The sequence below is a fragment of the Salvia miltiorrhiza genome, chromosome 3 (genome assembly GCF_028751815.1).
Source record: "Salvia miltiorrhiza cultivar Shanhuang (shh) chromosome 3, IMPLAD_Smil_shh, whole genome shotgun sequence".
NCBI classification, from domain to species: domain Eukaryota; kingdom Viridiplantae; phylum Streptophyta; class Magnoliopsida; order Lamiales; family Lamiaceae; genus Salvia; species Salvia miltiorrhiza.
In genome coordinates this window covers 13212397-13226439 of record NC_080389.1, presented here as the reverse complement: position 1 = coordinate 13226439, position 14043 = coordinate 13212397, and the positions used below count along the sequence as shown (strand labels likewise).

Below are 14043 nucleotides of genomic sequence, written 5' to 3'. Positions count from 1 at the left end.
AGGGCAATAGGATGGTCATGAATGTCATGATTTTCATTACACAAGGTGTAGTTTGTGTGCTTAGCATTGTTGGCAGATTTTAAGAGATATTAGAAACAAGAGATTATGTTAGAGCAAGTTCCCACATAAGAGGACATAGCTAATCCTTTTGACCGGTTGTTATGCATTATGAATCATAACAAGCACTTTGAGTGTTTGGGCATTGGATATCTTTGAGACTGGCTTTAGTCAGTGGGAGTAAAAGTAATATGTCTAGAAATAATCTGTGTTGAGACTTATTACTTGATCACATTTATGACATTTGATGTCACTAATGGCATTATGCATTTATTTGATTGATTACTTTGATTATTTGTTCTCATTCAATTAAATGTTCCCATGAGTTAATACTGTTGCTAATTTAGTGGGAGGTTAGCAATAGAGTATAACTCTTAAAGAGCCCCAACTAAGGATCATCAAGATTGGGATATTGATGATATGTTATAAGTTGGCATGCGATCTGTATCACATTCTTAGAGAATATAGTTGTTCCCACGACTATGAGATATTAGATACTCGTGATAGATGCATGGATACTTTAGAGAGTATTGGCATACCCAACCAATATATCATTTGTTTTGGTGTCTATGATTATTGGTGTGTGAGATTGTGACAGTCCTTTGACTTGAGGGCAATACTTATCTTACTTATTGAAGGGTATACTTTGACCAAGTACAATGCTTGCACTCCAACCAAAGGGGTAGATACGGCTTGTGTTGGGTATATCGGGATATAAGGGAAGATGGTAGTTGTGCCAAGATTAGGATTCGTTCCTCGATTTACATTTCGAGAAGAACACTCAGTTTCTCTATATTACTTGACCGTTAAGTCACTGGCCAGTGCAATTGATATGTTCGAACTTTAAAAGTTGAACATGATCGATGGAGGTCATTTAATAAAGATGAGATAAATTGATAGAGCTATTAGAAAGACACAATGGCAAATTCTAGGCTCTATCGAGTGGTTCGTGAATGAAAGGATGTTACTATATCTTCGCATAAAGGTTTTGTTTACAGAATCCACGTAAACGTTCTTCATATATCGAGTTCGCTACACAACGCAGTCTAGGAGTTTTGTGTAGACTTTAATTTGATTATCGACGATAATGGAGGCCTATTGGGTCACACTTTATGTGTATTGTTGATTCGCTCAAGGGTGCAAAGATAGTGCTTGGTGTTTAATCTAATGCTAGTCCAAGTGGGAGATTGAAAGATATATGGACTAGATTAGGATATATTTGATATATTCTAATAAGCTTTAATTAATTAGTAAATAGTTTGACTATTGGATTAATTAATTGGAGACAAAAGAAAAGCCCGGCCTGTTTAACCTAGGGTTTACAGGCGTGTCTTATTCCTATAAGAATAGGAATATATTTCTTTTGTCTGTGAGTTGAGCACACGTGAAAACACAAGAGAGAAAACACTTAGAGCACTATAGAATTCAATCCGAGATTTCCTAGCTTTCGAAGATTGAATTGTGCATCGGGAATTGTTCCTGCATCGAATCTGCAATATGCGTGGATACCATAGTAGTGGATTCAACTGCAGGATTGCTACAGGATTGTTTGCTACACAACAACACAACAAGTAAGTTATTCTAACTGTTGTGTGTTTGTAATCTCTACACATGATTCAATTGTAAATCTAGATCTTTTCCTTGACTGTTATTTCCGCTGCGTATCATTAGATGATGTCAAGGATTTCCAACAGAAAGTAGTTGGAAGTTGTTTTGCAAAGTTGTGTTTGGAGGGGGAAGTTGCCCAGTAGAATTGGAGAAAATTGGGAAGAATATTGTAGAGAGTTGTAGAGGACTTCCATTATCGATTGTTGTGATGGGAGGTCTTTTGGAAAGACTTGAACAAACAAAAGAATGTTGGGAATCTATCAAGAGAAGCTTAAATTCAGGAGTGAAATTAGAGAACAATGATCATTGCTTGAAAATACTGAAATTGAGCTACAACCATATGCCGATTCATCTAAAGCCGTGCTTTCTATATATGGGAGTGTTTGAGGAAGATAGTGTAATTCGAGTCTCTATAGTGGTGAAGCTATGGGTTTCTGAAGGATTTTTGAATCCGATAAGCGGCAAGAGTTTGGAAACAGTTGCAAGAGAGTGCTTAAAGGAACTAGTTGATAGAAATCTAATTATTCTAGTTCATGAGTTGGGGTACTCAAGGCATCATCATATATTTTGCGGTGCTTCATGCTCCCAGTTAACTGGGAGCATGAAGTACTGCAAAATACATGATTCTTTGAGAGACCTATGCTTGAGAGAAGCTGAAAATGAGAGGTTTTATCATGTGGTTGGGAGACATAGCCCCCGAGCCACATGTAGCCAACGCCGCCTCGTAGTTATTCCAAGAGGCACTTCAAAGGAGAAAGTCCGCAATGCCATGAAATCCACACCACATGCCCGTTCCTATATAAGTGATCATGAAAGAGTTCGAGGGTTGTCCAATTTAAGATTGTTGAGAACATTGAAAGCATACGAAAAGGTTGGTTATGGAATATTTGGAGGACACAAGCATTCCGTAGGAGAAATGTTTGAGTTAGTTAATTTGCGGCTTCTTGTTGTTAAAGCTGATCGATGCCCCAAACTTCCTTCTTCAATGAGCCTCTTGTGGAGTCTACATACTTTAATTGTTTATTACAAAGGATCAGACGTAAATGCACCGGTTGAAATTTGGAAGATGCCTCAACTTAGGCATGTTTATTTGGGGTTGTCTGACAAAATGACGTTCACAGCGTTGCGTCTCCCGGATCCTCCCAGCGACAGCAGCGTTGTGGTCATGGAGAATCTACAGACGCTCAAATGTGTGAGGAATTTCAAGTGTGATGAGGAGACGGTTCGTAGAATTCCCAATATCAAGAAATTGGGACTAATATATGACAAGGATGAGAGGATTGAGCCGCGCAGTGTCTGCAACATCGAATGTCTGCAAAAGCTAGAATCTTTTAGCTGCAATTGTGGTGAAAGGGATGATATATTGCAGCAGCTTACCTTTCCACACTCTCTTAGGAGTCTGACTCTGACTCTAAATGGTGGTGGTAGCGTGGATGATGTATTGGAAAAGGTAAGTATATTACCCCTTCTTCAGAAGCTCAAATTGGAATTTGGAAGGTTCAGAACGGGCGAATGGGCAACAGTTGAAGGCCAGTTCCCCAGTCTCAAATCATTGTCACTGTTGGGGTGTTGGAATTTAATATATTGGATGATGGAGAGCTCCCACTTCCCATGCCTCGAGCACCTTCATCTTTCATGGATGCTGGGCTTGAAGGAGATTCCTGCAGAAGTTGGTGAGATTCCGACGCTGAAATCCGTGAGCTTGGCTTATTGCAAAGAATCATTGGTGAAGAGTGCGAAGAGAATGGTGGAGGAACAAGAGGAGTTACAAGGACAAGTATCCTTTAAAGTTGATGTTATGCTCGAGAAGAAGAGCGCAGGGCTGCAAAGCTTGGCAGATCCCAACTTTCAAGTGACTATTTATTGAAACTTAATTATAACTTTAAAGCCGGCCACTATGACCATTGTTTACCTTTTCCCTTTTCCCTTTTCTTCATTGATATATTGTTTTTATTTGTTTCTTCAATATCGCGAGCATTGATTTTTTATTTATTTTTTTCGTTTGGATTATACTTGATTTCGCTCAACATTATTCCGTAACTTTTATTTTTACCCAATTCATGTTTTTGCGATTTTTTGTTTGTTTTTCTGTTTATTAGTTGAGGTTTAGTAACAGTCCACTTCAGGAATACAATTCAAATTTTAATGCATTTTTCAGATGGAGTGAGAAGCAGGGACATAAAAAATAAATAATAATAATAATTAAAAAGAATTAAATAAATCGAATTGTACTAGTTAGGTTAACAAAAATATTTGCACTCGTGCAACGCACGAAAAATATTTTTATATTTTATTATACTTCCTCCGTCTCACTCCAATAGGCTCAAATCTTTTGGGCACGGAGATTAAGAAAACTTACTTTTTAGTAGGAAAGTGGTAGTAAAGTGGTGTGGTCCACACCAATTAAGTACAATTTTTTTTACTCAAAAAGGAAAATGAGCCTATTGGAGTGAGACATCCCAAAAAAGAAAATGAGCCTATTGGAGTGGGACGGAGGGAGTGCATAAGATTGATTATTATTTGATTATTATATAAAAAATCTAAATATAATTAAAAATAATACTCCATTCGTCCCACTCCAATAGGTTCACTTCTTTTGGGCATGAAAATTAAGAAAATTTACTTTTTAGTGGGAAAGTGGTAGTAAAGTAGTGTGGTTCACACCAATTAAGTATAATTTAAGATAAATATATTTTTGTTTAATATAAAAATAATAAAGAATAATTCATATTAATATAAAATGATATTTTGAAAAAAGAAAAAAGAGGAGAGAGGAGAGAGAATTTTCCTAAGTTTTAATCTTTAAATAAATATAATTTTCAAATTTTAAATCCAATATTTACATTAGTATCAAATTAAAGCCCTTGTCATGATCTTTAATTTGATATGCATATCGAATATTTTATAATTAATTTAATTTCACAATTAAAAAAAATAGAAAAATAAGAAGTTAAAGAAAAGGAAAAAAAATGTAGAGCTTATAAATAAACCTTCAATTTTATTCTAACTACAAAATTGCCACTCAATTTTAAAATTGATTTGAAATCAATTTGAAATTGAAAACTCCCTTTTTAATATAGTATAGATATATTCTCATCAAGCAGTCTTGATAGGCCGGTAATCGGTTTGATTCGGTTTTAATCGAACCGATTTTTTGATTAACTAAATGTCGCAGCCCGACATCTAGCCAGTGATAGTGTAGATCGGGTATCGATACGACTAATAAAATGATAGGGTAAAACAAGGGAAACTAGAAGACTCGTCAAGCGGAAGCTACTAATAATTCAAGTTAAAGCACATAAAATATCATCAAACTTAATATAAACATTGTTGGATTCATACATTCAAATGTATCAGGGTTCTAGTCAACGAAACAAAGGGAGTTTAGCTAAATATTTACAATGATTCATAGTGTCCAGGGTAGCACAACAAAACGTGATCAGACTATATGTATGAAGACATATAGCAGAGAGTGACAATCCTAATTAAGTTCAAAGGACAAAGTCTTCAACTATTCACACTACCGTATAAGAGCAGAATACGGTACTCAAAAGTCGTCTAGGAACAACAGCCCTCCAGCGGTCCCCCAATCTCTCTCCTTGCTCATCCTGCACATTTAGAAATACATGCAGGGCTGAGTATATAATACTCAGTGGACATAAGCCGAAAATAAGCAATCTCGCTCTTAGAGCTATAAATTTAACTTGCCATTTATACTTTACACAGGGGTTTATCTTAAAAGAATCCGTGTAAGCAATTGATAAATTATAAGCATCATAAAGTAAATAAAGATAGACTGCAGTCACAAATACTTAGCATGTAGTACCACTTCTACAACTCATCATCATCATCAAGGAACTGAGAAGTAGGCCTCCTTCTCTAGCACCGTAACCGGCCGACCTGACAGTCGGCTCACAGTCATTTCTGACCGGCCAACTCGGTATACAGCTCACGGTTACCTTCGTGTACACAATCCCGCCTTTGGCAGGACCCGAAATCGTTTCATCCGTAGAGGGTAACGTACAAGCTCGTCGTCATCAAAACTCGGCAAGTTAATTAGTTCAAACATCAATTTATCTCAAAACATCTTAAAAACTTATAGACATCATCATAATCATCATTTAGAAAGCCAGTAATAGGGGTATTAGAAAGTAATGCCCACCTGGAAATCTTAGCTTCGGTCCTCGTACTTCGGAGAAATCCTACTTATGCCCTTGACTCGCGTCTTTAGATATCATCATTGGCATAGACGGTCATGTAATAAAATAAACGTCGATTAGACAAATCATCACTAGGTTTATTATTCTTATCTAAGTACTAGTCTCCCTTTCTCATTATTTCCTTGTAACTAATCACTCTTATAATAATACTCCCTAAGTATTCATCGTTTCCATTTTCAACTCATCACCAAAATTTTAAGTCTAAACTGTTCATTAAGGAACGACTCCTAAATACTCAAACTCATCTAACAATCACATACTAAAGTTATGATGTTATAACACATTCTTTAACATATTCTCAATAATTCACATAATGCTTAATGACATCATTATGTGGTCAAATATCTCAAGATAACCAAATTTGGTTAAGTAAATTAAACTCGGAAAAAATGTTATATCTATATATATATACACATATATATACCCCATTAGCATTTTTATAATTTACTATGGTGTATAGATATCGTCATTAACACATGAAATTATAAATCAAAAGTAGGGGTACTGTGAAAGACCATACTTGACCTCATACACTCTGTCCTAACTTCAAGCAATAACCTGCTTTACCTCGGAACTCTCCTGGGTTTGGAATTCATACCAATTGAAACCTCTTGGAGTCTAGTTTTATTTAAAAAGTAGGTTGCAAAACTCTAAGTGGTTTAGGAGATATGACCATTTTCCTACAGTCTACCATATTCGACAGTTTTGTGCAACTGGAAGTTTTGATTTTTGAAAAATAGTAGATCTTGTCAAAATGACTTGAAATTTTGTGAGTAGCTAGCTAACATGTTCATCTTGTTTAAATAAAAATTTGGAAACCATAAACTCAGGGGAAAGCTACTGGAAAAGTGACTCTTGTATCAGTTTCTTCCAATCTTTTGGTAGAAAGTAGCAGTTGGAGATTCATAATTTAAAAGGATATCAAACGATGTTCAAATGACTTCAAATTTTACATGAACGTTGCTAACACTTATATATACTTACCATAAAAGTTTCAAGATTTGTGGGTATCAATAACCCTGTCGAATTCAATCAAGTCAGTAGCTTGATAAGCTAGCCAATTAACTCATCAACTAGTCCACCCTAACATATAGCCAAGCATACTCTATTTCAATTCATCATAATCGTTATCAATCATCTTTAATCATCATTTTAATCCATCAACTATCATAACTACAATCTCATAGGCTCATTTTTATATTCAAATTCTCACTTTCTTCATGAACTTCATCTTTCCAACATCACACAACCTAACACCTTTAATATTCCGTATCTCAAAATCAATTCATGCTTTCCATTTAAAGACCAATAACTAACATCTTAATAGCATGCATATACTCTCCACTTAAAGTTAGAAGACGACAAAATGTTAGAAGACTTCCAACCCTAGATATTTTCAAAAATTACCAGTTGTATTAGGAGTTGTTTTCATGCTTTGATCCTCCATTTACATGCTCATAAAGCTTAGATATAAGTAGATTCATGTTTTTAGAAACTTACTCTTATGATCCGTATAGAGACAAGTATAACTCCACCTTCTTGATTCCTAGCTCGAACCTTCAACCCAGCTTTTGTTCTATGGATTTAAGAGTGTTTTCAGCTGGATTTAATCGGTGGTTATGGCATACAAGTAGCTTGTGAAGCTTTTTACTATCTTATCAATGGTGTTGGGTGAAGACAGTCGAGAGAGGAGAGAGAGAAGAGAGAGGAAAGAGAGAAGAAAGGGACGTCTGTTATGAGGGATGAAAGAGAAAGGTGTTGTTTTATTTAACCCCATTTACTTAGCCATCAAGTATTGGATAAATACCACATGCTTAATTATCCACTTGCATAAAATATCTTATCCGTTAACTATGTTTATCCACTTGCTTTGACTTCTCTCTCTAAAGTCAGTTCCGCACCAGAGCAGATGAATGAATTCTCCGGTCAGAGCAGAGAAATGAATTCTCTGGCAGAGCAGAAAAATGAATTCTCTGGTAAGGCAGCGAAATGAATTCTCGGGTAAGAGCAGAGGAATGGTGATTTCTCTGTCAAAGCAGAGGAATGGTGATTTCTCTGTCAAAGCAGATGAATCAATTCTCCAGAGAAAAGAAGAATTCTCTGTTCAGAGCAGAGAAAGTTCAGAACAAAGACCGCTCAAAACATAGCTCTCTTGGCAGAGCGGAGCTCAAGGCCAGAGCAGATGAATGCTCGCCATCACAGAGGAATCGGCGCCAGTGCAGAGGAATTCCCGCCAGTACAGCGGAATGAATTCTCCTCTGGCAGAGCTCCTCTGGCAGAGCAGAGGAATGAGTTCTCCTCTGGCAGGCAGATGAATGAGTTCTCCTCTGGCAGGGCAGAGCTCGCATCCAGAGTAAAACTCCCAGACCAGAGCAGAGCTCGGCTACAAACTATCGAAAGAAAAGACATTTTTAACTCATCAATGTTCAACCAACATCTCTATACATCCTTATTTTCTCAAGTATTTCATTCTCTAGTCCCATCATCGAAAATATAATAGCTCAAACTATTGGAATATCTCTCCTCATCAAAGACTTATTTTTATCTCAATGCTCTTAAAACTCAATATATTTATAATAAGGAAAAAAAATGCGGGGTGTTACATCCTACCCCCCTTAAAAAAAATTTCGTCCCGAAATTTACGTTATTTACCTTCGGGAAAAAGCTCGGGGTACTTCTCCTTCATCTTCTGCTCAAGTTCCCAAGTTACTTCTTCTTGGCCATGGTGTCTCCATTGGATCTTCACCACAGCAATTGATTTGTTTCGCAACTGCTGTATCTTCCTATCCAGAATAACTTCTGGCCTCTCCTCATAGCTCAAGTCTGGTTTCAGGGATACTTCTTCTTGGTGAATGACGTGTTTTGGATCAAACACGTACTTCCTCAGTTGAGATACATGAAAAACGTCGTGGACGTTTGCGAAGTGTGGTGGCAACGCAAGTCTGTAAGCAACGGGACCTACTTTCTCTAGTATATCATATGGTCCTATGTATCTCGGTTTGAGCTTTCCTTTCACTCCAAATCGATGCACTCCTCGAGACGGGAAAACTTTCAGAAAAACTTTATTTCCCACATCGAAATGAATCTTTGTCCTTCTGGTATCTGCGTAGGACTTTTGACGATCTTGGGCCTCCTTGATTCTCTGACGAATCTGTCGCACGGTAGAAATCATTTCTTCTACTGCTTGAGGTCCAAGTACCTTTCTTTCTCCTACTTCGTCCCAATAGAGCGGAGACCTACACTTCTTCCCATACAAGGCTTCATATGGAGCCATGTTAATAGTTGACTGGAAGCTATTATTATAAGCAAACTCAATTAAGGGCAAAACTTGCTCCCATTGGGTTCCTTTGTCTAGCACAACAGTTCGGATCATATCTTCCAGAACTTGTATAGTCCTTTCAAATTGTCCGTCTGTCTGAGGATGAAAAGCTGTACTAAAGTTCAATTTAGTACCCATCTCCTTCTGCATGCTTATCCAAAACCGTGAGGTAAATTTGGAATCTCTGTCGGATGTGATCGTCATCGGTACTCCATGCAGTCGTACTATCTCTCGAACATAGATCTGAGCTAGCTTGTCAGATCCATAAGTAATCAAAATAGGTATAAAATGGGCACTCTTCGTCAATCTATCAACAACTACCCAAATGGCTGTGTTTCCTCTTTTCGACTTTGGCAACCCAGTGACAAAGTCCATAGCTATGTGATCCCACTTCCACTCGGGAATCTCTAACGGGTGTAGTTTGCCATAGGGTCGTTGGTGTAATGCTTTTACTTGTTGACATGCCAAACATCTTTCTACGAAAGTTGCTATCTCCCTCTTCATTCCTTCCCACAAAAACCTAGTTTTTAGATCTTGGTACATCTTCGTGCTTCCTGGGTGTGCGGTGTAGGGAGTGTCATGAGCTTCGCTCAAAATTTCATTCTTCAACTCATCTTTATCAGGCACACACAGTCTTCTTTCGTATAAGATGGCATTGTCTGCCGCTTCTTGATAACTTTCCATTGTCTCAGTTCGAATCTTCACACACAATTTCTCCATTTTCTCATCTTCTCGTTGCGCCGCGATAATCCCTGATCGCAAATCAGGTGCAATACTCAATGTGGCCATAACAATCTCCGTCGTTTGTGGTGGTAATATAACCTCTATCTTCATCCTCTCAAATTCTTTGATCAAGTCCTTTTCTTGGGTAAGGAGAAATCCCAATTCTACTTGATTACTTCTACTCAAAGCGTCAACTACAACATTAGCCTTTCCAGGGTGATAATTGATTCCACAATCATAATCTTTTACTAACTCGAGCCATCTTCTCTGTAGCATATTGAGATCCTTTTGCTCGAAGAAATATTTGAGACTCTTGTGATCGGTGTATATCTCGCACCGTACTCCATAAAGATGGTGTCTCCATATCTTCAATGCGTGTACCACTGCTGCTAATTCTAAATCATGCGTCAGGTAATTCATCTCATGTGGTCTAAGTTGTCGTGATGCATAAGCTATCACTTTTCCATCTTGCATAAGTACACATCCTAGACCATTCTTTGACGCATCCGTGTAGACAGCGTACTCTTTATCTGCCTTTGGAACAGCTAGCACTGGAGCAGTGGTGAGTTTCTTCTTCAGTTCCTGGAAACTTCGCTCACAAGCGTCAGTCCACTCATACTTGACATCCTTCTTTAGCAGGTGTGTTATTGGCTTAGCAATTTTTGAAAAGCCCTCAATGAATCTTCGGTAATAACCTGCTAACCCTAGAAAACTGCGTATTTCATGCGGTGTAGTTGGTGATCTCCATTCTTGTACAGCCTGTACTTTTGTTGGATCTACCTTGTAGGCAATTAAAATTTATGGCCAATTAAATTGTGCCATGTGGAAATTATAAATTAAATATTAAATTATATATTTTGTTTATATCTTGGAATTAAATTAAATATAATTCTAAGATTAAATAAATATATAATTGATATTTAATTATGTGGATTTACTGGCCAATTAGAAGCTGCCATGTGTCAAATTCTGCATAAAAGGAAATAAATCAAGAAGATCCAATCATGTTGCGCCACCTCAGCCCTAGGCCCAAGATTTACGGGCTCAGGCTTCGAAGCCCAACCCTAAACTTCCTTAATTAGCTTTTCCTACAACTATAAATATGAGATGTAGGAAGCTCATTAGGACACACACAAATCATTTGAGAGCTCAAGCATTGTAGGAGTAATTCACTACAACGAAGTCATCTCCAACAATCAAGGCGTTCTACAAGGAAGTCAACGAGTTCTTCATCAAATTCGTCAAGTCAACGTTTGATTCAGAAATAAGGTGGAAGCCCTCTGGATTGACGTTATCAAATTCAAATTCAAGTTCAAGTCATCAAATTAAGTCCAAGGAGATCAAGAAGGCGTACTTCCCTCCAAAGATTTCAAGTAACATTTGAAGAGGATAATCAGAGGATCAAGTAGAGATTCGCAACCCGCAACAAATTCATATCAATCCATATATTTTGGATTTGTACATATTTTTTGTATTTCATTAAATTGAATACAATAAAATTTGTTGTTTACAAATTTTGGCACGCCCGGTGGGACCTCTCTACCTCTCATCTATCCTCTTCAACAAAACTCAAAGAAATTCAAATGGAGAACAAGACTTCAAGCGCTGACCTAGACATCACTTTGGAGAATATTGGTGTTATCACGCGAGGAAAAGCTAGGCAATTGGAGGAGATTTCCAAGTCTGTTTCAGCAATGAGAAATCATTCAACCGCGAGTTACTCTCTTGAAGCTCCCGTCATGGTGACAAACGCTTCTACTCTGGAGGAACAAATTGCTGGCCTAACTAAGCTTGTCGAAAACATGAACAAGCATATAATGGAGCAAGACGTTAAGATTTCAAAGCTCATCTCAGAAAAAGGAGAAGGAAGTCGAGTGCATGATGAAAAGGATGAGGAGAGCGATGATTCAGAATCATTCGAGAAGCACCGTGAAGAAAAGACATCTCATAAGAACATTGAAGTCTCTTCCGATGGTTTCATTCAGATTGATCAACTCAAGGAGTTCATTGAAGGGACAATGAAAGCTAGTGGCAGCTCCAAGTCATCCATGATCTACTCCAAGCCTTATACTAAAAGAATTGATCAATTAAAGATGCCTCTTGGCTATCAACCTCCCAAGTTTCAACAATTCGATGGAAAGGGCAAAATCCTAGACAACATGTGGCTCATTTTGTGGAAACATGCAATAACGCTGGCACCTATGGAGATCATTTGGTCAAGCAATTTGTTCGCTCACTCAAGGGAAATGCTTTTGATTGGTATACAGACTTAGAGTCAAACTCGATTGATAGTTGGGAACAACTGGAGCACGAATTCCTCAACCGCTTTTACAGCACTAGAAGAACTGTCAGCATGGTGGAACTTACCAGTTCTCGTCAATTCAAAGAAGAGCCGGTGATTGACTACATCAATATGTGGAGAAACCTTTGCCTCAACTGCAAGGATCGATTGTCAGAATCGTCTGCCATTGAAATGTGCATTCAAGGGATGCATTGGGGGTTACAATATATCTTGCGAGAAATTCAGCCCAGAACAATCAAAGAGTTAGCCACTAGAGCTCATGACATGGAATTGAGTATGGCGGCAAGCGGAATTGAAGGACCACCACTCCAAGAATCTCGAAAATTCAAGGAGAAGCAGGAATTTAAGAAGGGAGCTAAGTCTTTTGATAAGACCCCGAAGAAAGAGTCTATGGCAGTAAAAGCAACATCCGTCAAATTCTTGAGAAAGGATGACAATAAAAACGAGAAGCAGAAAACTCCTCAAGACGTGGGGCACAAAAAGCTTACTTTGAAAGAAATGCAGCAAAAACAATATCCTTTCCTAGACTCTGACGTCTCGGGGATATTTGATGACCTACTTAGAGAAGGACTTATTGAATTGCCAGACATGAAACGGCCGAATGAAGCTGGACAGACTGATGATCCGAAGTACTGCAAATATCATCGACTGGTTGGACATCCCATACATGATTGCTTCATATTCAAGGATAAAGTTATGCAATTGGATCGACAAGGGAAGATATCGCTTGAGGAGGACAATACCACCGCAAATCTTGTCACCGTTGAGTCTAACAATATGGTGGAATATGTTGAAGTCTTGCATGACTCGGTATGCCAAGAGAAAGAGCGAGTTGAGTCAAATGTTGTTGAAGAGAATGTCTTCGCAATAACATTCTCCGATGAAGATTTGGAACTTGGTGCTGAACCTCACAATAGGCCATTATTTGTAAGTTGTTACACTCATGAGCAAAGAGTAAACAGGATACTCATCGATGGAGGGTCTGCGGTCAATATCTTGCCCTTAAGAGCACTTAATGAGTTGGGAATTCAAGTGGGCGAGCTTTTAAGTAGTCGATTGATGATCCAAGGATTCAACCACGAAGGACAAAGAGCCCTTGGCAGCATAAGGTTGGACTTATTGATTGAAGATATGAACTCAACCGCACTGTTCCAAGTAATTGATGCCAAGACGTCTTACAACATGTTCCTTGGTCGACCATGGTTGCACGAAAATGGTGTAATCCCTTCAACACTGCATCAATGTTTCAAGTATTGTCGAGACGGCGTGGTGAAGAAAATAATTGGAGACCATAAGCCCTTCACAGAAGCTGAATCATACTTGACCGATGCAAAATATTATGTCAAAAAGGCAAAAGTCGTGAATGACGTCCAAATTGAGAATGTGAAAGAACCAGAAGATGGTCATGAGAACAAGCCAGAACTATCCATCACCAAATCTTTGGAAGGACTCACCATGCCTTTGACCAAGATTGATATTGGAAAGCCAATGCTTCCACCACTTGAAGGATTTGTTCGACCAAAGCAAAGTGCTGCAATTGAGCATGGAGAACTCTCTGACCGTGAAGTCACTAAGTGTTTCGGTCCAAAAGCATATGGGCTCCTCGTTAAAGCTGGATATGACCCACGAAAAGGTTCCACGCCAGAATCTCCTACAAAACCCACAAGTAAGAAGGAGTATGGTGGTGACATTAGCCAAAGAAAATTGAAGAATGATGGTCGTGTAGGTCAAAATGCCAAGATGGGATTGAGATTCATTCCCCAAAACCCTGTTCGTATTGCCATCAAAAGGGCGACTACAAACCATATTTTCGA

At 38.2% G+C, this 14043-nt stretch overlaps 1 protein-coding gene across 1 annotated transcript; it reads left to right on the top strand.

The window, feature by feature from the left end:
- Positions 1–1873: 1873 nt before the first annotated feature.
- Positions 1874–3532, top strand: LOC131018371 (late blight resistance protein R1-A-like). Its single transcript, XM_057947101.1, has one exon. The coding sequence runs from the start codon at positions 1874–1876 to the stop codon at positions 3530–3532; it is 1659 nt and encodes a 552-aa protein (XP_057803084.1).
- The last annotated feature ends 10511 nt before the right edge of the window (positions 3533–14043 follow it).

Excerpts from the sequence above, each read along its gene's own strand:
- LOC131018371 (XM_057947101.1), top strand. The coding sequence starts at position 1,874 with ATGGGAGGTCTTTTGGAAAGACTTGAACAAACAAAAGAATGTTGGGAA.